Source organism: Acipenser ruthenus, chromosome 14, assembly GCF_902713425.1.
Source record: "Acipenser ruthenus chromosome 14, fAciRut3.2 maternal haplotype, whole genome shotgun sequence".
Classification (NCBI taxonomy): domain Eukaryota; kingdom Metazoa; phylum Chordata; class Actinopteri; order Acipenseriformes; family Acipenseridae; genus Acipenser; species Acipenser ruthenus.
The window spans coordinates 13,877,921-13,903,765 of NC_081202.1; the positions used below are offsets into that span (position 1 = coordinate 13,877,921).

A 25,845-nucleotide genomic window follows, 5' to 3' on the forward strand; every position below is an offset into this window, starting at 1 on the left:
GTCTTACCATTCTTAATCCCTTCAGGACCCTGTAGAAACAGGATGTCAAGTGTTGTATAATGTTTTTAGTTTGTGGACACAAAGTTTATATTTAAATGTTCTAGTGTTGCGAAACAGAGGACATGAAATGGACTACAGATTTGGTTAGAAAGACACTTATGATGTGTTTTGTGATCTGATATTTATTGCGAGGATATCCAGGTTGCAAAATTTTAAAGTATTTTTCAATTTTGTGGTTTTTAAGATGAAGTCCTTCAATGTAGTTGCCCTATAGAGATCAAGCTGTTTTCTGGTGATTGAGCATTTTGAATTAATTGGTTTAATTTGAAGCTCTAGTGTAGCCTTTTAATCTGTGGTGGCTCCTGGTTGGGGGGCTTTAACCCTGTGCCTTGGTGATGAATCTGCCCTAATCTCATTTATTAGAACTAATACAAGATGTATTTAAATAGGCAAGGGAATGCTTCCTGGCAGGGTGTTAAATTGGGAGCGTTTTACTTATATTTGTCATTTAATATTTTACTGCAACAATTATATAGTGACCAGGTAAAAAGTAAAAAGGGATTGCTTTTTAAATGCCAGCTTTCACACATTTACGTTTATTATTTTGTATTTTAGACACTAGATAAAGGAGATTTCTTTACTGGTGAATGTGTATATATTACCATATATCTGCATCATGGTCGTACAGACAAGTCAAAATGGAACCTAAGATGACATGCCAGTCATGCATTACATCATTGTACTGTGATTCTGCTGCTGGACCTGTTTCATGAGATAATGGAGACATGAGACACCTGGTATTTTCTCCATGTAACCAGTCAGGCATGACTATTATCACAATGGTTAATGAACACCTGACAGGACTACAGTAATGATTGCTCATAACTTCATGTATTGTAAACTGAGACTGTCTGAATTATTTTAATACAAAAGTTGCTTTAAATGTGACTTTCGATAGCTCCTGACTGTGCCTCATAGAGATTTGTCAGCAGGAAAGCCACAGGCTCTCCTTGAACATGAATGTCAGTTCATCCCTGTAGTCAGCAAAACAAGGTGCACCTCAGTCAATGTGATTATTCCCTTACTTTGACATAACTCCAGATAGCCAGCTGTGCAGTTGAGAATAATCAGAACTGGAACACATGCATTTGAAGCATTAACCTTAACAGATTACTGCTGTTCTGTATGTGTTTTTCAGATACAGTTACACATCAATAAATTAATATTGCTGTATCCTGTTTGTCTTTAATCAGGGGTAAAAAAAAAGTACTATTAATTTACTATCAATGCAGAATAATTGCAATGCTTGTTCATTTTTTTATTTTTTACTTCCATCAGTAGGTTTCTGCAATGGTGCCTGCCAAGACTGGCAAGCCATTCAATGCCATACCAGTCTGGGGTATCCCTTATTACACACTCTTCTCTATTAGAATCTTAGCCATGGGGATGTACAGATTGGCTGATCAACTTACCCGAATTTCATGAAACTGGTTTTTCATAAATATTAAGAACATAGATTGTATGTTATCGATACTGAGCAGTGAACACTAACATTATCTGTGATATGAAGCAGTATGAGCTTGTTTTAATAGACAATGCCTTATATATGCTAATCCCAATGCTTTATAACTAGCAGTATCTCACTGAAAATAGATTATTGATAAAGCCGAAAGTGAGAATACCTATGCTACAACACCAAACTTACATGCATTCAGTCATTTAAAAACGAGTGAAATTAAGTCAAATGACTTATTTTGACTGGAAAAAAAAGCTTTTGCGTCATATCAACTATGAGCATACCATGCCCGAAAGCTTTAGTACTAATTGGTCCTCATTAAATTTAAACTTCACATCACCTCCAATTACATCATAGGGTAGGATTAAATTAGACCTCACAGATGCTTCAGGCAGATCCCTTAACCGTAGTTCAAAATAATAATTTCCATCTTTATGATACATGAAAGAGATTTTTTGTTATGCAGAAAAAAGCAAGCTTAGATAATATATGTTTGTGTGATTAGTGTAATATTTAGACACATTTTATAGTAACACAGTCGGCCTATTTTGCAGTTTTGACGGAGGTTAATGATCGGCTTGTAACATATATTTATCTCCTACTACTGATTTTTGCATTGTTAAACAAAACACTACCTGGTTGTGTTCTTACCAGTTGTTACTGTAATGAAGTAAAGTGACTCTCCTCAAAATCACCATTATAGACCTCTAAGATAGTTGCTAAATCAATAGCTGCTTAATTCTAGTGTGACCATTACACCACATTCTACAGCACCTTCTTTATGATGTGACACTGTATGTATTTCATCATTGTCTGCCACTATTTATATCAGAAACATGTTCCGTTACAGGCTGGGGGCAACAAATCCACTGATTAGGAAGACCATGATTTTCACCATGGCTTGAATTAAGATTCATAATGCTGCCTTGGTTTGTTATACGGAGATCTTGGTAGGAATAATTTCACTCTGTGTGCTCCAGTGATTACCATAATGTAAGCAATCCTTAAAAGCAACAACAAAGTATAGTACGAAGTAGGGGCTGCTTTGTCTTTTTTGACATATAAAATAAATAATAATACAGTAATACAATTCAGATATATTGTCATCGATGAACAGCTTCCTTCCTTCCATTTATTTATTATGCATTCATTCATCATCAGAACCTATTGTTGCCCGGAGGCCTATGTGTTGAAAGAAGTGGAGCAACCCGGTTGGAAAGCATTGAAAGTGTCATACAGATCACAATCCGTGGCTCTGGATTAGCAGGATTGAAGTATGGTAGAGTTTGTCAGACAGTTGAACTGACTCCCATGTGACAGCAGAAGGGGGAATGCTAGTTAGTGATGGCTTCATTTCCCTCCTCTAGCTTATGCTCTATGAGGTTCTGTGCATTCCTAAATGCCTCAATTTTCACAGGGGAAAACCGTAATGAAGTGACAGGTCTTCACATCCTTGTCAAAACGACACTCCTTTTGTCAATATTTCCCTTTTTCCTTTTGTATATGCTGCTCTGGATTGAGCAATATTTTTAATATAGATCAATCTTTTGTTTCATACAGCTTGAGCAATGTTTTTTTTTTTAATATACTGTAGATCAATCTTTTGTTTCATACAGCTCTGACCCAAATCCTTTTTTTTTGTCACCGACAGAAACAAAATCATTAAAAGCCCCATTCAAGCTGTAGGATTTCTTTCCTAATGGCAGGAAACAAATATCCCCAAATATCACTGAACATTTGAATTCTTTGTTTGCGAAACATAAGAACACTAAATAGTGTGTTTTATTTGCTGGTGCAAGTTTAGGCTTTGGCGCTTTCAAATGTGAACTACAGAGAAACGAGTCATATATTTCTAAATCAGGGTTTAAAAAGCTGTGTTCATGGATTAAAACAAAATAATCTCTGTGGGAAATTTAAAAATAGTGCCGTTGTTTTTCTATATTTTATTTCACATTACTCTTAATGTGGACATCTATCTATCTATCAGTATATTGATATACAGACAGATATTTAAGACAGCTCTTCTGTGTTTATTTTATTTCTGTTTATTTTATTTCTGTGACACCTCAAAAACAAGTTCATGAAATGTAATGACCTTTTGCATGATTGTTTCAAGAAAGGCTGGGCAGGTTAGGTGTCCGTTATTCACAGCATACTCTGTGCTTAAGAAATGAATAAAACTAAGCATCTTGACCTCAGTCTTGTTAGTAGAATTTGAAGAAGTTTGGCACAGGAAACATCCCCCTTATCGTGAGAAAAAATGTTTACAATACAGTAGCTCATGTTTTGTCAAATGAATTGCCAAAAGTTATATAAATAAAAACATGTGGTTGCTCTCATCAGTGTAAATAAATATATACAATTATTTCCCATGCTCTTGTTCACACATTGGATGCATAGCATTTCAAACATGTATTATTTTAGTTCATAAGGGTCTTAGGGTTTATTACATTTACTTAACATTTTAATTGTGTATGTTTTAATGGTTTAACAACTTCCCTTAGCAACTGCACATACAGTAAACACAAAGTAAATTAAATTAAAATGTGATTGCAGAACATTTCAATGACACTTTATTATGCTTGGTATAAATGAGTAATAAATAACAAATAGATATGCATGTGAGAAATCTAACCATATGAATATGGCAAGATAACAATATATTATTATAAAACTTACATAGCTGTCTTTTTATGTCTCACATATTTGTTGAATGTTTCTTATTGAATGTTTTCTTTTTTGACCTAAAGTATCTATAAGTGCTTACTAAAAATGTGTGAATTGCTGAAATAAAAGACTAAAGCTGCATAATCATACTATTTCACTGGCCTACAATTACTTGAAATTCTTATTCATTAATTGTAACAATTATTTTAAGTTCTTTTAAGGGTTTTTCTTTTCGTAGAGTGTTGCTGTTTAATTTTGTACTGTACATGCAGACAGACATCAAGGACGGTCTTTGCTGTCTGCTTTGCAGAGTGGTATTTATAGGCTGTCAGGTGTAATTTATGGTGACAGAACCTCTCAAGTTATTCTTTGCCCCTTATCAAACGACATGATTTAGTTTTGGGAATTGAATCCTTCTCATGGATTTAGACCCCTGGACAAATGGGATGCATTGTCTTAGTCATCGCCTGCCAATTAAATAGCATGTTTTATGAATGTTTTTGAAGAACGACTGAAATACAGCACCAGCAAAAAGCCAAAGTTGCATTTAAAAAAAAAAAAATGTAAAAAAGAAGTTAGTTGGAATTTAAAAAGCCATACAAACCTGAACATTATATGTTTTATAGCAAAAGCTTTTTACTTCAAAATGTAAATTAGGTTAAAAAAAGGATTAAATTAACTGCCTGATGAGTTTGAAGTAATTTAATGGGATATGTTTTCTCTGGGAATAGTTATAATAAAAATATTCACTAGTCTTCTGTGCTGGAAAACCTTATCCTGAGGTCAGTTTGTTCTGTGAACTTTCCCAGGGTTCCAGGGGACCTTATGCATACATTATAACATCTAGGGATCTTCTTGCCATAGAAGTGTCTTACTCCTCATACATTTTTTACATAGTTTATCCTTTAAAAGAGCACATCTAAAAATAAAACCTTTAATCCTTCCCCTCATTTAAATCTAAAAACTATTACTACAAACCCTGTCAGAAATTCTGTCAATGGTGTTATCCTGGTTAAAGCTGCTTAGCCTGGTGGTTCAAGAGATTTGGGTATTTTTTTTACAGTGCTGGTTTGCTGATATTCTAAGAAACCAGCAGGGAAAATGTGTTTTCAAATTCTCAACCGTTGAGGGCCACCAGCAAAAAGTTACTGGATTTTTTTTTTGTTATGTTTCTTTATGAGTAAGTAACTATTGCAGGGGAATGAGTAACCAATGGCTGTCAGAATTTCTGAAAGGTCTATGTTGGCTTCCGAGAGGCGTATCCAGTAAAGACACTCCACCCGGAGTGCGCCCTATAGCTTGGAGATCGCCGGTTTGAATCCAAGCTATTCCTCTGCCAACCGTGGACGGGAGTTCCCAGGGAGCGCTGCACAGTTGGCGGGGTAGGGTAGGGATTAGGTCGGCTGAGGAGTCCTAGCCTCACCGTACACCAGCGACCCCTGTGGCTGGCCTGGCGCCTGCGGGCCGGCTTGTACACAATTCAGAACTGCGTGGTCCTTCAACGCTGTAAGTTCTGGATATGGCTGCATGTCGGGATTGCAGAGTGAAATAGAGTGAAATAAAGCGGACGGCTGCTCGTCTTCGTCTCACCCGAGTTAGTTCAGGGGTTGCAGCAGTGAGCTAGGTTGAATAATAATTGGACATTCCAAAATTGGGAGAAAAATTGGAAAATGAATACAAATAATTGTTCACAAAAAATTAAAAAATAAATAAAAGGTCTATGTGCAAGTCCTAGATACAACTGTATATCAATACCTCAATAAAGCAGACTCTTAGATTTAAGCACTTATTCATCTAAAGTACATTGAGTTTATTGATGTGTTCTTTGCAACTGCAGTTAGTGTAGCTGCACAAGTCACAGATACAAGACCAGACTAGTCATGGGCTTGCTCCATTGACAGACGCTCCAGAATGCTGTGCCTGGCTGAAATGAAAAACATTGGCTACAGATACTGTAAAAAAAAAAAAAAAAAAAAATACACTGCAGAATTCCCACAGGAAATTATGTCCTGTCCAGTGTGGGGACAAAACTGCTTTTAAAATAAGTATGCATTATCAAATAGCTACTGTGTAAGAATACCTTTAGATAGTTCTCATAGGACTTCACACTAGAATGATTTCTGATAGTGATGTTATGATTGGCTGTACAGTATATGGACTATACTGCATGATTCTGTCTTCCAGTGCAGTCCAACACATGAAGGCAAATTCTTCTCAGTCGTCTTATGAACTGATGAACGTCATAACATATGTTAATAGATGCAATTAAGATTTAACTACTGTTATTTTCCAGCAGAGTTACCCATTATGTAGCTTGCAATTTTCTCAAGGGAACAGCAGGAAAGGAATAATTAAGGAGAAATACAGAAAACTGTACTTACCAAGAGAGGAAAAGAAGGGGAGTTGGAGACTGATAGGCGACTAAACTAGAATGAAATACCTATTACGGTTTTGTTCTAAATTTAAGGACTGTAAGTACCAGTATCAATAAGTTAATGCAGAACTGCTGACATATTCTAGATGCATTATATACAGTAGCCATTTGTCTCGTAAATGTGAATATGCAAAGAATGTTATGGTGCCTGCAGTTTCTGTGGCTTAAATCTGAGATATTTCCAGCTGTTAAATCAGAAGAATGTGAACATGAATATTAGGCATTTCATCCCAGTGTGCCTTCTTAAGAGTTAACCCTTTTGCAGTTATCAGCAGATCAGATAGGTCGATACTGTAGCCAACAAGCTGAGCTGCACTGAAGACTTCAGTCACCACTGAAAGACAGTTTCTGATACTACTGTTGTAAAGAACAGCTGTTAATTTTTTTGTGGGCTGGAAAGGGTTAAGCAGCATAACAGAATGTCCTGGGAATGTTGGCACTGAGGCAACAGCCTTTTTAGTACTCTGGATGGGATCCCAGCAGTCTAAAGAAAGTTGTAAACCCTCCCAAGATGCTAAGTTTGTTCCCTGGTTGCTTTTTGGAAAGCCAAGAAGGGAGATACTGTATCAAGTAGCTGGAGACATGTGCGTGAGGACAACTGATTATCTTCAGCAAGGAACAGACGCCTTGCCTTCTCCCCAAAGGGCTTCACTTTCACTTGGAGCACTCGAGTTATCTCAGCAGAGTCATCTTTTCTGGAACAAAAAATACAAAAAAGAAAAAAAGTTTGACTGTGCCGGCTCTTGTGAATATTCTTTGGGGTTTTGTCATTACTAATTTGCTTTCATGTTGTTTGAGAAGAAAGCACAAGAGGCACTTCCTCACTGCGTGGGAGAGAAAGGTTACACAAGGTTTCTGTAAAGTTACCCCTTGTTACTTTGTGAGCTTTTTATTAATACCTATCTGTTTTACCTGGCTGCCACTGATCCCTTCAATATCAAGTTGCAATGGATGCCATCTTGATCGGCTTTGAGGATATCTTTTATAACAGGGATGGCCTGCTATGGAACTTGACTTCCAGGGCGCTCAAAAGCTGGCGGATTATGAACCTGCGAGCGGTGCAGCTGATGTTGAGGCCAAGGTGCATTTCAAGAGCGGTGTACCAGGTGGGGAAAGAACTGGGTCCACTTTTTAGGCACATTTTGATGCAATTATGCATATTTTCTGTGGGTTCTTGCACACGCTGGTCGTACTGTATATGAGTCACAGGAAGGTGATCCATTTCCCACTGTTTTGCACAGTACTGTGGGTCTCTGGTTGAGCTGATTTTAAAACTGTCATATTACATTTGAAATATCCTGTCTTAACTCTAACCAGCAGATCTGTGTGGTCTTCTCCTTACTGAATATATTGCCTGGGTGTTAAAGACAAAATATATAATTTGACTGGTTTAAGCTATTAAAGTACAGTACTTAATTATTACTTACTGTTATAATTGCTGGGTTGGAATAGTGCATTGCAATAGTCTGCATTATTTTTCCAGTGCTACTGTAACCATGGCTACTTTTACCCAGCAATTAGTTATTCCATATGTAATAATATATATTTTAAAACATTGACTTAGCAGTGTTAAAATAATATTCTCACTATGAAAGGTGGGATTTGTTAGATATAAAATGAAGCAATGCATGTAGGCCGCGTTGATCGGCAGTCTAAGTAAACTAGATGCCTCCTGTTGGCATAGCTCTTCTATGATAAGAGTGTGTGTCTAACAGTAGAACCCCCTATTGGTTAACTTATTTGTTTAAATGCAGTGCCTTGAACGTCTCGCTTCTTTCTAAAAGGAAAGTGCATTTAATAATAAAGAGCTACCCTCTCCCGGCTATCTTTTTTTTACACATATAAAGTTACAGAAGATCCTAGTTTTTAGGAAGTTAGCAGCAGGTACAGACAGTTTTATTGACTTGTTAATTTGCCAAGATTAAGTCTCATGGTTATCTTCTGATCGGCTATCTTCATCTAGTAACAGGACTATGTGAGCTTCATGTTAAGTAATAAGACCTGCTTGTGGTTTCAGTCAACACGGTCGAGTCAGGCTTGTGAGAGATGTCAGACAGTGGCTCACCTGTATTCATTGAGTATTCTGGTCATATTCCATGTTTCTGTCTACCATACAGTAAATGATCATTAACCAGAGTGTGGGAAAATGTACTGTCTTCTGTGTGTTTCGCTTACACAGAAATACTGTAATTATAGATGAATTTGTATATCAAAGTAACATGGGAGACGCTGTTTAAGATTGTAGATTTAAAACCCTGATTGCTCTTTAAAAAAATGTAAGCAGTTTATGTTAAACCATAAACTATTAGAGACCATAAATACTGAGGTATCAAATGGTTTTATAATAATAACTGTAAATACCATATGAAAGTGCATATGCTGTAGTGTAAGCTGAAATGTAAATCATATTTTAAAACCTATACAGTAGATTACACTCTAATAAATCTCACCAGATGTTATTTCTGCATCGGAAGTCTCCTTGAATTATTGACACGGATCATGTTCTTGTTTAAGTATTTTACTGTAGGGTGTGTGCTGACAAAAAGAGGAAACACAAAATCCCAAGTGTGGGTTGAGGAACAAATCAAGTAAAGGTTCACTGTCTTTTCCTCCAAGACCAGCAGAATTCCAGGGTAGAAGAGAGTTCAGTCATGCCATGTCCTCTATTAGGCTGTCTCTTGCAACGTCCACAGCTCTGTTATTCTGGCACAGACCGTGTGGTTCACAGTTGTTATGGCTTTGGCTTAAAATACGTGTTGTCTGGTATTAAACACTTGTTTGTGCTCTAGCCCAGTCTCATAGGCTTTTTCTTAAAAAAAGAAAGACCTATGACAATCCCTTTGTTTTACAAAGATTGTGATATTCTGTGTAATTTCTTGTGTTATAATCACTCTTACAAATCAACCATACTTATAAATTTTAATCATTTGTCAGAATCACCAACAACTCAGGCATTTCACATGTAGAAAATTAGCAGTTTAAAACAAACAATACCAGATAAATTCCATGTTAAAACATTTAAGAGTAAATCATACCTAGTTTATTTGTCAGTGTCACTTAAAAAGTAAGCATACCTTCCTGTGGAGGCATTCGCTAGTACTGAAGGAGCGGGATTTTACATGCATTTATTGTAGTTTGTTCCAAGTTTGGTATGAGGGGACTTGAAGCCCTATAGTTTAAAGTGTAAAAAAAAAAAAATGTTCTCATTGCAGAGCCAAATAGTGTTTATTTTAAAATACATTCCCACTAAGTTGATCATTATAGCCTTACTGGGAATTCACTGTTAGAGAGCTTGTGTGTATATCTTGTGTAGGAGAGGCTTTGAGAGTAGGGCATGGGCCACTATGAATAATAATAATACGAAAACTACTTTTTGTGAGAGGTTATATGAGAAAACAATTTTATACTGTGCAATATGCCCCCTTCCCCCAAGGATTGAATTCAAGATGAACATTACTACAATGCAGCTTTCACATACACCACACTGTCCAGAAGTAAATCAATGTTTTTTTTTTTAAAACATGCTATTAAACTTTTCTGAACTTTTGTCAACATCATCACTCTAGTACAACAATTACAGGCTTTGTATGCAAAGAACAATAAGAAATTGACTGGTTTGTTAAAGGAATATTCATTTCATGTTAAATTTGAATTAAAAAAAAGGTATTTGGTGTGAAATGATCTTAATGTAGTTAATTATAGGTTCCTATTGGTTTTAATGCTGGGTTATATATATAAATTCATCAGTTAATAAGTAAGTACTGTATTTTGTGTTAAGATTTCTGTTTAAATACAGGGTTGCTGGTATTCTTGTAACCTACTATTTGTTTCAAGTGACTCATAGCCATAGTGTTTACTGTACTTATTTTGCATTAATTAAGTTTGTGCAGACTCTTGTTCTACACAGTATGTCATTTTTCCAGAAAGAGGTTTCACATTGGTTCTATTTTTAGATTTTTTTTTCCCAGAACAGCATGTACTTGTGTTTTTCTTATGATAAAAGTACCAAATTTAGATTTCTCTTATTTGTTTACCTATATCCTCGGCATGTTTCTGTTATGTGGGTATATAACTGAACTGAAGGCAATTACAGAAAACAATGTGATTGTGGTTTCATTAGTTGCCCAAGATTTCTCACTTGATTAATTACTGTTTAGGTTGGCCTGTTAGAAGGCAATTTGAATGTTTTGGCACGTTGCACTTAATTCTATCAAAATGTTTCTGTGAAAACTGTGAGTATTTGATTTATATTTTGGGAGCATAACAATTGTCAACGATGGGAAAATACATACCCAGCCTAGCCTATGTTGCTGTTTGCTTGCCAAGAGACAAAAAGGTTAAAAGCTTAAGGTATATAATGAATTGACCTTTTTTTTATTTAGATAAATCCTTATGGAGACATAGAGAGTTTGTGTTGGGGAATGGCATCATATACTGTAGAACGCTTGGAAATTATTGTCTTGTATGAAGCAGTTGATCAGAATTTACTTTTTGACATGCATTTCACACGTAAAGTAAGTGACTCCAGTCAATAGCTATGGAATTTGACTATCTCTAGTTGGTGTCAAGTATTACTGAAAGACAGTAGTGTTTTGCAAAAGCATGCTCGTATCCAAAAGGCCCTGTCCTCATGATAGCTTTGGTGATGCTTTGTAAAAGGATAGCTTTAGTTTCTTTAATTGAGTGCCATGGGGTCTGGAATGTTTGAAGTACATAGCTGGCCAGGGTATATAGGTTGGCATGCCAATATGCCATCTGGTGCTTTTGTCCAGATGCAAGTTTGCTGCATTTATATCTGCCAACAGCATTCTTTTCTCAATCATTGATTTACTATTCACTCGTATATCTATTCACTGTAAAATGGGCTAAACTGGATCTACATAATCAACATAAACAAAATGTGACAATCTACAGTGTGCTGGATTTTAAAGTTAAATAATGATCAAAATAAATAAATAAATAAATAAATAAATAAATAAATAAATAAATAAATGAACTTGAGTAGAATGTAACCCAACAGCCATCAGCTGGATGAAAGCTGTAGTTGAGAGATATGAAATGTGACCCCCCCCCCCAGCCGACAGGCTTGTCCGTGAATAAGAGCTACCCTATGGAATGTGATAGGCCTTAGTTAGGATGTAATGTCATACGAGACTCTAACCTTCCCCTGGACAGCATACTGATGACATCAAGAGGAAGTCACTGAGCCTCTCTGTTAATCATTCCAGATGGACGCCTGGGTAACCTTTAATGCAAACAAAAAAAAAACCAGCTTGCCTCTGATTCTACAATTCCATATTATTTTTTTGTTAATAATTCATATATTTATTAATTTCAGCATCTACTTTTATTTTCACTTGTCTCTGTGACTTACTCACTACAGCAGCAGCATTATTTTGTATACTTTCTGTTAGGCATACTGTAATTTGTTTAGCATTAAGCAAAGTCTGACAGATTTTATTACTTATAAATTATGTATTGCAACCTATACAGTAGTTCTTCAGTGCAATTCAATCAACTGAATTACATTTAGGTTATGATTTTAAGGCCAGGGTTGTGTTGTTTTATGCACATGCTTCCTGTCAAGATTTAAGAGAAGATTGCTTTCTTAAACGTCTTCTGCTAGTTGCCAATGTTATTGATTATTGATGTCAATACCTTTGTGTGATTCCTTTACCCCCTCTTGTTTATGCTGCATAAAAAACAGTGAGCAAAGATGATTGCAAAGAAGATTGTAACAAGCTTAAAATCTTCAATACTACTACGACTACTACTACTACTACTACTACTACTACTACTACTACTACTACTACTACTACTACTAATAATAATAATAATAATAATAATAATAATAATAATAATAATAATAATAATAATAATAATTTTGTCTTAAGTTATAAGCAAGTGATTTGAATGGTGCAGCAGACATACATAGACTGTAGCTGTGTATAGAATAGAGAAAGAAATATCAATTGTTTGTAGTCAGTAAAGCATGACCAAAAATAAATAACATGAAGAAGAGCAGAATGAATGCAGGGCTACTGAGGAATTACAAACAATGCCTGGCAAATGCAGAGCCGGATTGAATTTTGCGAATGGGGGAAGCGCCTTAGTGGGAAGAACTCAGTGTTGCCTTCAGGCGTGCAGAGTGAAATGAATCCAGCTCAGTTAAGCACTGGACATGTAACCAAAATGCGTTGCTCAAAGAAAGTTTAATTGTTCCATATGTCTTGTATTGAAAATATATTAAATGTTGGTTGTATTGTTTATTTTATTTTTAGAAAAAGGAATAGATTTAAATCGTGGTATGTGTATGTTTTTCTTGCAATTTATGTAGGGCATTTGGATTTGAAGATAACTGCTAGCTATACATAAATGTCATTGGAAGTAAAGGTCAATAAAAAAAGAGTTAAAGTAGAATAGAGTAAATAGTCATAAAGATTTAAGTCCTGGACTTAGCCTTGACCATAAATAGAACTTGAGTGAATGCTTTCATATCCTCTAATTCCCAAACTGCCCCGGGTAAAGTAATATCACAATACAAAAACGCTTTTATGAAACTTCCCAATGTTTACACGACAAAAGAAAGCCATTTAGCTTGGCATTTGACAGTTCACTTTGGACATATGCATCTCCCAGAAAACGAAGGTCTATACAGAAACCATTCTTCAATTGCCCTGAAGCAAAGAAAGCTGCCTAAAACCCATCTACTCAAAATCAGGGATGAAGACAGACCTTTCCATTCTCCATGCTACACACTTTATCTAAAATGAAACCTGAAGATATACTGTATTTATTTTATATCTGTGAGCAGTTGGCATCTAAAAATAATCATTTTGCTCATCATTTGGGGAGAAATAAGCCATATGGTACATGTATTATTTTGAAACTGCTCATTCTAAATTCGTTGTTGGGCAATTACAGGTTCCTTTCTTTGTCATAATGTGTTCTTTGAAAAATCATGGGTGGCTAACTTGTGTAGCACAACTAATGTCATCCATTTTTCTTGTCCTTATATGACAGCTATTACGTGGTTACGTTTTTGCATCTTCCTCGGAAAATATCCATTTAATTTCCTTTGAATGGCATTCCTGCTCTTACAGTGTCCTAGTTTGGAGCTGTCTGTTTTAATTATAGTGTCTGGGCACTGTTACCACGTCATGCCCCTGCTCACTGTGGGCTAATGGACTTTTTATTTTGTCATGTCTTACATTTAAAAAAGAAAAATCCTGATTCGTTTGCCCCTTTAAAATCAGCAGACCCAGACACTGAATAGTATTTTTTTAAAGCACTTTAATTATTTACAGAAATAAAAATAAACAAACAAAAACCTAACTCATGGAGTGCTAAACTAAACTTGTATTTTAATCCCTAAACTATAAACCAGACAGCTAAGCCATTTACTAGTTGCAAAACCAATAACATAAAATTTCACACAGACAGCCTTGAACTGGCAGGTGTCCCTCATTAAAATCAGAGCCAGGTGAACGTCTTCCTGGCTCCCTCCTGTGGCATTCTGGGGAATGTAGTCCTGCAGCACCCTCCGGGACTACATCTTTTCTCCTCCACCCCCTACTCTGCCACACAGAAACATCCTGAAAATAAGATTTTTTAATCTTTTAAACCCTTTGCGTACATTTTTTAAAAACCTTTTCTATGCCTTCAATTATGTACACTGCAGTTCATATCAAAAGAGCCTTTTAGTACAGCGGTATCGGAGCTATGCTTTAGTGCGAGAGGTCCCGGGTTCGCGCCCGCCCTCTGCCTGTGTGTGGATTGCCTCGCCCTCTGTGATGTGCCTGCCTGCGGGAACCAAGATCGTTACACATGCATAGGACGAAAAGTCCATAAACAGTTAAGTATCTGATTCTGAATAAAATGGATGCCTTTTATGTTGGATTGTTCGAAGAACAACAGCCTCCTTATTAAACATGTTCCATGAGACTATAGCTTTGTATAGTGTATACAGTGCAAGAGTAAGAAGAAAAAGACAAAGCCACTTCATTTTATGGAGCTTGCAGGAGCACAAGCCAAAATAACTATTTATATAAGGCCTGCATTGTGACTGAGTGTGTGTAAAATGTATTCCTGGAATTTATTAAAAGACATATTCTCTTCTGAATCAGAGTACTACTACTTCACATTCTCTGCATTATCAAGGCTGTTTACCAAGGGCACACAAGCCAGTCCCTCATGCAGGGGCTTCGGTTTAATCATGCCTCAGGAAAACTCCTTCAGGCTTTCAGTTTCCTGAGGCTGGGTACTGCTTACTGCTTACCGTACACTGTAGGGAAAGCAGCCAGCCTAATAAAGCAGGATATTAAATATTGGCTTGCTGTGCACAAGTACCCAAACTTAATATTATATGCAGCAAGCACCATATAATGAATCACCACACAGCTTGTTACAGTGGCTCTCAAAAGTATTCACCCCCCTTGGACTTTTCCACATTTTATTGTGTTACAGCATGGAATCAAAATGGATTTAATTACGAGTTCTTGCCACTGATCAACACAAAAAAGTCCATAATGTAAAAGTGAAAAATAAAATCTACAAATTGTTCTAAATTAATTACAAATGCAAAACAGAAAATAATTGATTGCATAAGTATTCATCCCCCTTGAGTCAGTATTTGGTAGAGGCACCTTTGGCAGCAATTACAGCCATGAGTCTATTTGGATAAGTCTCTACCAGCTTTGCAAATCTGGACACTGCAGTTTTTGCCCATTCTTCTTTGCAAAATTGCTCAAGCTCCATCAAGTTGGATGGGGACCTTTGGTGAACAGCAATTTTCAACTCTTTCCACATATTCTCAATTGGATTGAGGTCCGGGCTTTGACTGGGCCATTCCAGGACATTGACATTTTTGTTTTTAAGCCACTCCAGTGTGGCTTTGGCTGTATTATTTGGGGTCATTGTCCTGCTGGAAGATGAATCTTCTCCCAAGTCCCAGGTCTCTTGCAGACTTCAGCAGGTTTTCCTCCAGGATTTCTCTGTACTTTGCTGCATCCATTTTGCCCTCTATCTTCACGAGCTTTCCAGGCCCTGACGCAGAGAAGCATCCCCATAGCATGATACTGCCACCACCATGCTTCACGGTAGGGATGGTGTTCTCAGGATGATGTGCAGTGTTAGGCTTGCGCCATACATAGCGCTTAGCGTTGAGGCCAAAACACTCTATTTTAGTCTCATCAGACCATAGAATCTTCTTCCACATGGTCTCAGAGTCTCCCACATGCCTTCTGGCAAACTCTAGCCGAGATTTGATGTGAGTTTTTTTCAACAATGGCTTTCTTTTTGCCACTCTCCCATAAAGGCCAGTTTTGTGAAGCACCCGGCCTATTGTTGCCGTATGCACAGTGTCTCCCAGCTCAGCCGTGTAACTCCTTTAGAGTTACCATAGGCCTCTTGGTGGCCTCCCTGACTAGTGCCCTTCTCGCCTGGATACTCCGTTTTTGTGGACGGCCTGTTCTAGACAGATTCACAGTTGTGCCATATTTTCTCCATTTCTTAATAGTGGACTTTACTGTGCTCCTGGGGATATTCAATGCCTTGGAAATGTTCTTATATCCTACCCCTGATTGGTGCTTTTGAAGAACCTTATTCCGGATTTGCTTTGAATGTTCCTTCGTCTTCATGATGTAGTTTTTGTTAAGAAATGTACCAACCAACTGTGGGACCTCCCAGAGACAGGTGTATTTAACCTGAAATCATGTGAAACACCTTAATTGCACACAGGTGGACTCCATTGAACTAATTATGTGACTTCTAAAGACAACTGGTTGCACCAGAGCTTATTTAGGTGTGTCATAGCAAAGGGGGTGAATACTTATGCAATCAATTATTTTCTGTTTTGCATTTGCAATTAATTTAGAACACTTTGTAGATTTTATTTTTCACTTTGACATTATGGACTTTTTTTGTGTTGATCAGTGGCAAAAACTTCTAATTAAATCCATTTTGATTTCATGTTGTAACACAATAAAATGTGGAAAAGTCCAAGGGGGGTAAATACTTTTGAGAGCCACTGTAAAAAGGTATATTTTACTCTGAGAAACCAATGGAAAAATATTTATAAGAACCAAAATAATTACTTGTCAAAATGCATATATGTGGTTTTGTTGAACATGCCAAGTATGGCAATTTTTAACACAGAAGAAAAATCAACACACGCATGCAGTATAGCTGTGCAGTTGTGTTTTTACATGTCAAAAAAGATGGTCTTCTAAAGGCCTATAGTGTTTCTTCACACAAAACAATATACTTTTAGGGTGCCTCAAGTTTGCATTTGTTAACTTATTCTGAATCCTAAAATTGAATGTACATGATCATGCAAAATTATCTCTGAGCTTCACAGTTGCTGTTGGAAGAAGAATGCTAAGCTGCATTACATTTCTTATTTGTTTTTTAGATCATTTACTCAGATGAATTGACTAAACAAAATCCTTCACATGTCAGTTATTAATCTAGTTTTAATGATGGTTTAATACATTAAAAAATAAATAAATAAAAACAACTTTCAACATGGGAAAGAACAAGGTAAGGTTCTCCAGAAACAAATGACACTTTTAGTTAATGTTCAACTTAGAATGGCTCTTATTGGACATAATGTAGCCAGGAGTCCTTAAAGAATCTTAAATGGAACAATTTAAGCAAATGTAAAGCAGATGTGTTGCCTGAAATGCCCCTCTTTCATCATACTGTATCAGTAAGTCAGCTCCATTAATATATTAAATTACTATTTATAGCATTCTATGTAATTCCAAACTCAAAGTACTCCTCCAAACCTATTTTAGAAACATCAAAATGTGGATTAAAGTGTTCTTGCGTGGGGTAGCTCTGTTGATTCATATTTTGTTTTCCTTCTCAGTAACTGGGCTCATGTAAATGTACTGCTGGGGAGAGAGAGAGAGATAGAGAGAGAGAGAGAGAGAGAGAGAGAGAGAGAGAGAGAATGAATATATAATAGATGGGCTTCAGTGAGTTACAGGAAATCTATGTGACGTCATAAGCTACGAGACCATTATGTGGAGTAGTTTATAAACTGTCACAGAAACCCGAGATGGAATTATTTTCTTTTAACTCACAGAAGCCCATCTATTATTTTTTCATAATACATAGATATTAGCATCTGTAATAAAAAAAAGACAGTAAACGGGTGTTAAGGTTCAAATTGCAAGTGAATTTAATGAATAATAATAACGTAAATTGGTATAATTTTTAGTATAATTTTCTTTTTGATAATTCAGGAACGGTGAATTAAACTGGGTAGATAATGAATTGCAAAAAATAAAGTATTTTTAAGGAAAATGTGTTTCAATGGGATATGCTTTCAGAGTCGCTGTCAAGTTGAAGATTATATGTCTCGCTCACTTGGTTGGTGCTCCCGTTGGTGGAGGATGATGGTAAATCTTCACAGAGACAGATTTGTTAAAAGTGCCTAAAAAAGTGATTGAAAACTAAACATTTTGTGATTGAAAACTAAACATTTTGTGATTGAAAACTAAACATTTTGGGATTAAAGCGCACAGGAGTCAAATATGGGTCAAAGGTCAAGTATAATCTAGACTCTGGAATACGCCATTTTGACTTCACTACTGCGGTATTATGCCTTTTTTTTCGAATGGCTCAGGATGCAAATATAGCCTTGGTTACGCTTTATTTTAAGGGCTATTTTATTTTGTTTATTAACTGTTAACAAACATCGTTAATTTTTAGCTTAGGGTTAGGGTTAAGGTCATGGTTAGGGTTAATAAAAACCTGATTTCATTTGCTTAACGTTACTACAGTAACAATCTGAACCGGTTTCAAGCATATGATCGACTGAGTATTGATCATCCATAGGGCTCTGGTGTTTGCAGTTTTAGCTGGCCTATTTTATATTATTTACTAACAGTTAACAGAAAATAAATAATGAACATTAACATGTTTATTAGCTGTTTGTTAACAGTTAATAAACAAAAAAACATACATATATGACCATATATATATATATATATATATATATATATATATACTGTATATATATATTTATATATATTTCTAAAGATGCACTAATCATGATTTTAAAACATGTTCTTATCTCTTATTAGCACTATCAACATTTTTACTAAACCCCCTTTTGAAGATTTTGTTTTGTTTGTTTCTTTATTTGTGTTTAATACTTCCATTTGGACTATGCAGTAATTTAAGTGACAACACTGTTACTTTCTGGTACAACATGTGACCTGCCACACAGGAAGGAATTAGATACCAGAAAGAAACATTTTCATTTATTTTACAGCACTGTATTTGAAAGAAAAAATATGTATCCCTTATACCTACGATAAGGCTGGAAGCTGCTATTGACAATACACATGCAGAAAGCTGTATCCATAAAAACAGTACTGTGAGTACTGCCACTTCATTAGAAACACCTCCAGAGGCTACAGCATGTAGGAGATTTGTACCGCTACCAGGAATGTATGAAACACAACTGATAAGCCAGCATTCTACTTTTTACAGATGTCAGCTGGCCCTGTTTAAGGAGCTCTCCATTTCCATTTTCTAATTTAATACAGAGAGTAGGGGGGCATTGTCGCCTGATGAGGTTCTTAAGCTATAAAATATTTTTAGTTTTTTTCCTGTGCCTCTGAGAATATTTGCTATAGTTATAAAGAAGTACTATAGAACTCACACTATTAAAAAAGTGGTTATCCTAAGTTGATGCTGTTGTGGTCTATCAATAAACAAGAAAAACGAGGCAACACATATCATTGTAATTTAAAAGGATCCAGCCATAACAATGTACAGTATATCTGTTCATGATATTTTCAGCAAAGATGAGGAAGTCCGTATTAATCCTTTCACATAGCTTTGGTTTCTAGAATATTTGCCAGAGGTGGCCCCTGTCATAAAATGAAACACTCAATGCTGCTGCGGTTGAGGGCTAATGCAAAGAGACACTACATCCCATCAAGTCATACACTGTATTCAATATAACTCAGGGCTACATGACCCACTTACTGTATTTCATAATTTAGACTTTAATGGAAGACTGAGGGTTATTTTTAGTAAGCGTTATACTAGGTGCTTTGCATTTAAATGAATGTGTTAAAGATGTTGGAAAGTCTGTATTGAACCACTACATGGATATAAAGGAAATACAGATGCCAGTATACTATATTCATAAAAAAAATAGCAGGACATTAAAAGCAAAAGACTAGTATTATTATGAACAAAGTCTCATTCATTGTACCTAATGTTTGTTTTATCTGTCTGTAAGTTTAGAAGTTAGTTACAGTTACTATACATCTTTCTGTACAAAAGCTGTCATTTGGACAGTTTCTGTTAAATTTGGGGTTTATTTGTGAGATGTGTTGTGTATTACAATTTTTTTATGTTAAGTAAAAAAAAATAATAAGCATGATTTCCCTTGTGCCCTAATAATGCCTTGCATGGTGGTTTGCACATTATACTTTTGTAAAGTTAGTAGGCTATCTTATAGCGTAGTGTAATATTAACTATGTTTAGTGAAATTACTCCTTGGGTTCCCAGTTTGACTCATAGATTGAGGTAGTCAGTGATAACCTGTAATTAATCCAAATGAGTTAAACTTTCTGTTTTGCTAAAATTTGCATAGAGTTTTTACTAGGATTAATAAAAACTATAGTCCTGGCAGGGGATAAAATTTAATTTTGGAAACCATCTGGGCACTACTGTGTTGGGAATAAAGATATGCAGTAAAATTAGACAACAGGAGATTTGGCTATGAAAATATCTCCGAGACAGGGTTTTGTTTGAAGTTCGCTTGCTTTTGAAGGTATAACTGGAAACAGATTGCTGTTCTACTCTATAAAGTTAAAAACTTTGTAATGTTAAAATGTGTTTTATTTCTTGCAATGCTTCTATATCCAAAAGAAACTTGTTTGTTTTTTAAGCTTCTTTTTTTATTACACATACTAGCAATGATTTATGATTTTATTTTTCTTATAATTATCTATGCCAATTCCTGATCATTTTATCCCCTACCCTACTGTAGAACTCTACAAACACCACAGTGGGACCCTTGCCTGTCAAATCCCCCCAATATCCCAGTTTTCACCCCTTCCACATTTCCAAACAACACTAGGTCTCCCAAAGCCAGTCAATGAGAAACCAGAATTTAAGCACACATTTAACTCCCTTAATGGGAGGCCTGTTAGTGTGAAAAAAATGCTTTCCTTGTTTTGAGATACCGGAATTAACATGTGCTTCTTGGCTTTGTTATTCAGACATAAAAAAATATTTTTAAGAATTATCAACATCTCTACATTCTACATTCCTACTATAACAATTTCCCTTGGTTTCCAGTTGTATTTGATTTGTAACTTTTTTTTTTCTTTTTTTACCCTTACTCTGCTCCTCAAGTTATTTGGAACAGGCTTTGGGGGGGAGGGGGGTGTACAACATTTGCATTTCAAGTCTCCCCATGTGAAGTTTATTTTAGAATGTTCCTATTCTATGAAGTGTCATGAGAACCTGGACATTCCCATCCATTCCTAATAGCCCCACTGCATTCTGGGTTTCCGTGGTTCAAACGTTCAACCTCCGGCTCACATTTTTAGTCAAACAACAGGGGCCTTGTGACAGCAGCCTACAAACCACTTACTTATGGAAGCTGCCAACCAGGGGGAAAAAAGTGGTATATCAAAAAACATAGCGATCATCTGGAGATGTTTATCTTGGATGGCCAAGGTTCCGCCTGCTGCAGTGTGTTAAGTCATGCCATATGAAGTATTACTAGTTTACAGCCAGTACTGGAGGAGAAATAAAACTATTATTCAGTTAGTCCTGATTATTGGTCTTTATTGTTGGATTTCTTTATACTTAATCCAAGTTATGCTGCCGTTGGTGCCTTAAGTAAGATTGGACCAGGTTTAATGGCTGGAATTGTATTTACCCAGAGCCAAACTCGAAGCTCTACAGATCTTTGCTTGATGTTATTCCAACTATGGAGTGTATTTTTCTAATTAATACAAGCACCTCAAGTCTAATTATAGCAATATGTCCATTAAGTCAGATTTTAAACCTATATACATTATGTTGCAGAATAGCTTTCTGGTTTTCCTTTGTATGATTAGGGAGGCTCTGAATGTAAACTTGTGATTCTTTATAGTTTGTTGTCGCGCCAATAGTCACATTGCATTTCTTCCTATCCACAGTCACCCCATGGTACCTCCATACTGTCATGTTTCCTCTTTGACCCTTTATGCCCTTTTGCCCACCCTCACAAGATTAAATAAAATAACACTTGACTTTGTAACCATGTACTATAATAGGAATATTGTCGATATGCATGATTCTGATTATGTTTTCCGAACACACGACTGCAAACTGTGTTATTCAGAAATTCAGTTTTTACAATAACTTCTAACTTTATTATATTGTTTTTATCTTTAGTCACAGAATAGTCTAAATCTTTTTTTCTATATTTTTCTTAATTTACGTTATCTTGTTTATTCTGCATTGTTATAGTAGGTTTTGTAATTGTAACCAACTAGAGGCCCTAATAGAATTTCTTGGGAATTACCTTTCTTTGGATTAGGGTCAGGTTAAGGGCTACAGAGTGAAAGACATGTTTTTTTTTCTGAAGAGATGACTTTAGTACTCAGCAGGTACAGTGCAGGGTATATACATTGACTATTTTAGAATATAGGAATAACAGAAAACGTATTATACTTAATTAGAGTTTAACTGTTTATTAAAAACACAATGATTAGAATCTGTTATCACATCTGGGGCTATAAACTGGTCTTGAGATATGCTCATCTTATCTGAATATTCACACATAGCAATGCATTATGTGTTGTTTTCCCCTGATTTCTTTCCCCACATGAACAACACCCCAAGGCATTTTCTTATCCTGTCTTAAAATTGTCAGGAAAACCAAGTTTGTTTGTTTTTTTTTAGTCATCTTGGCATACTGTAACTTACATTGCAGCTGAGTCAGTATGTTATTGAATAATAACAAGTTTGCCAGAGCTCATTGATTGGTTTCCTCCTCTTTGTTATTTTGGCTTTTCATGGGCTCAGCACAGTCAGTGATTTCCTAGAGGAAACTGCAACATCACTACAGCTAGTAATAGCTAGCTTTGCTTGGCACTATTTGTCGAAAAAGAAGAGAATGAGGGAGCATCCTGATTTTAAGTCACACTTGTATTAAAGGATAACCAGACAGCTATTGATGTTCCACCCTTACTGCCTGCTAATGGTGCAGTGATGATGTTATCATGTACAGGTGTACTATAGTTCGTTGGTATCATTCATTTCAGTAGCAGGGGTGTTAAAATAGCGTACTGTCAGACAGAAGCATGTTTGTCTAGGAGGTAGATGATGATATTCCAAGCAAGCAAGATTAAGGTTGAAAAATAAGGTTAAATTGTACAGTAATGTAGTTGTATAGAATCTGTGATAACAATTGAAAATATCTTGTAGCCAAATGAATCATGTCCTATTAGAATCCAATTTAAAATTATTTTTTACACAGTGCAAAGATGCCTGCTTTTCATAATTACAGTAACTACAAATTGGGACCTAAGGCAATTTATAAGGTACTCCTATGGGATTTTAGTATTGTATGCCAGTGTAATCAATTTGATTCTTATAAATGTTTAAACATATGCTTTACATTATACCAATACTGCATATAAAATAGTCAATACTGTTAGAATAAAAAGCCAACAGCTCAAGTTAAAATAAAATATAGGCCAAATTATTATTTTTTATTTAAGTAGACAACTCTCTCCCTGCATTATTATTTTCACTTTAGTCCAGATGTCACCCAGGAGGTCGGTCTTCGGCAGCTTCTTTGCTTACAAGAGTACACCCGCCTGCTGTGTGTAAGGTTCCTGAATTTCGCATGACCCAGCAGGAGCTGCAGGTACCCCCCCCCCCCCCTCTTTAACAACTACCCTCCCCCACACTCAGATTCATTTCACTTGAAGTGTGTTTTTTGTCTGCACGTGAACCGTTTAGTCGAAAAAAAAAAGGAAGCAAAGCCTGGAAGGCTAGTTGCACACCGCATCAGCTACCGTGGTACCACGTAATGGCATGTTCTCTCGGTCTTCACTCACGTTTAGAAAAATTTTCAGCGCCAGTGTCACACAGGCAAAGGAATCAGAGCTTCATGCAATAAGCTGTTGAGGATGAAATAGTGCTGTGGTGCTCCTTGGAAGCAAGCCAGTGTCTTTGCGAGAGAACGTTTAGCGGGGAGATGGGATGTCTTGGCACTGTGGAACTGCTTGCTTATTTGCACTGAGGGAAAAGAGAGGAAGGGCTGTGTCTGACTGAATTCCAGTGATCAACATTTCAGAACGGACTACAGTGGAACTGATGCTGCAGCCTTTTTAGGCCATAGTCCTCCTGGACTGGATTTTTTTTTTATATCAGATGTTTGATTAATTAGGAATCGACATCTTTGTTGTGTAATTTCATGTTGGTGAGACCCTGAAATCCAAAGGTAACGTTTTACCGTTTATTTGCATTCATGTCCCGTATGTACCTCAGAACACACAGTGTTCAGCTACTCATTGCTGCCAAGTTATTTACTGCTGTATATAATAAAAATAATAATATAGTAAGTAATACACAGGGAGCATTCGTTTTTGATTGACTGCAGCTGCAGCTTCTATAAATTAATTGAGGCAGAACAAGAATAGTAATGCTCGGTAATTGAGAAATATTTTCTCGAGCAGAGGCAGCCAATCGCTGCAGCGTGTGAATTTTATTAAACTTGGTCTGGTTTTGGGGCCGAAAGGGACATGTTTTTAAAATGATTATTTTGAAGTTCTGCAGCTACGTTTTTATTACTGATTGCACCGATTCTCAGTAGTATGCCGTTTTATGCTACTGTAATGTATCATTTTGTATGGTCAGTGTTTTTTTTTTTTTTTTTGCCAGTGGAGTAATGTATTTTTATTGGCTGCTTGAAATGACTTCTGTATTGGCAAGTCTTTTTCAAGATAAAATGCTTGTGTTTAGGATAGACCAGTCATCACCACTTTGGCTTGATATCGATTTATTTACAGTCGCACAACTATTTTCATGGAATGGCCCTAGTACAGTCGTACCTGCAGTGCAGTATCTACGTAGTTATTGCTTTAGTAATGATTGTCTGATATCAAGTTTGTTTGTTCTTGCATGTCTCTGGGGATAGTGTGTTGTAATTACTGTAAACGTTTTCAGAAAAAAAGTATATATATATATATATATATATATATATATATATATATATAAACTCACTTTAGATGCCGAGTGATTTTAGTAGTTTATTTTTTTAATACAGTATTACATTTAGTTTTTGTGTTGCCATACTGTCAGATTGCGCCAGAGCCCTGATGAATGCTGCAAATTTCACGGTATGTGTAGCAAGGCAAAGCAAAACAATTGGCCTACACCGTTGCTCACTGATACCAGTGGACATTGGTGTTCCATGATTAAAGGTACATACAATATGTGAAGACAACATCATATTCCAGTTTGAACATTTGTTCCTGTACTGTTGTGTAGCGTAAGCTTCCATCCATCCAGTGACTGCATGACAGTTTAGCTCAGTCAGGCTGGTGCTGGTGTGGTCTATATACAGCACTGTAATAGTGAATTAAGGCAGTAGTGGACATTACATTGCAGTATTGCTTTGTTCTACTTTGTTCTGTGTTACAGCTATGATGTCTAAGAGTCTAGAAGTGGCTTGCAACTGGGTTTTAATTTGCCAATCTGTACAAGTGAATGAAAGTACTGTAGCAGTTGGTCATTTTTTGTGTTTTTGTTACAATTACTGGGCTTTATTACATTTCCTTAAGTAGTGCTATGACTGGAACAATGTTGTGTTCAATTCACAAAGGAAACTATTTAGACAGTGCCACACCAGCACTGAGTCTGAACAGGATTTAAAGTAGGATGTTTTATTCTGCCGGCCTAAGAGGGGGGAGGGGAAGTGCAGTGGGCTACAGCCCCTGTCCCACCTTTCAGCATTGTCTTAAGTAATGTTATGTTAACGGTGGGGGGGGAAAAAAATGCTGTCATTTAAGCGCCCTGTTTTGGATAAAATTGCTAAGTTTAAGAACTGCAAAACAAACTCAGACTGGCTTTACACAGTCTGACTGTTTAACTTTTAAAATGATTTAAACAGCACTTGCTGTAGTTTGAAGCATGTCCCAGGCTTCAACACAAACACACACCAGGAATGTCACAGTTTGATGTTGGAAAA

The 25,845-nt window shown here is 36.2% G+C and overlaps 1 protein-coding gene across 10 annotated transcripts in view; it reads left to right on the forward strand.

Moving 5' to 3' along the window:
- The window catches only part of LOC117419782 (FERM domain-containing protein 4A), a 179,964-nt gene that overhangs the window by 80,588 nt on the left and 73,531 nt on the right, over positions 1-25,845 (forward strand). Inside the window, exon 1 of one of the 10 annotated variants that reach the window (XM_034032892.3) lies at positions 6,978-7,723. The exons of 4 other annotated variants lie outside the window; for them this stretch is intronic. In XM_034032892.3, the coding sequence (XP_033888783.3) occupies positions 7,565-7,723 (159 nt within the window). In that variant the 5' untranslated portion in view covers positions 6,978-7,564. Of the gene's footprint in view, positions 1-6,977; positions 7,724-23,576; positions 24,097-24,381; positions 24,508-25,845 lie in introns of those variants that run through there. 5 more of the 10 variants (XM_034032883.3, XM_034032884.3, XM_034032882.3 and 2 more) reach the window with 5 other exon arrangements.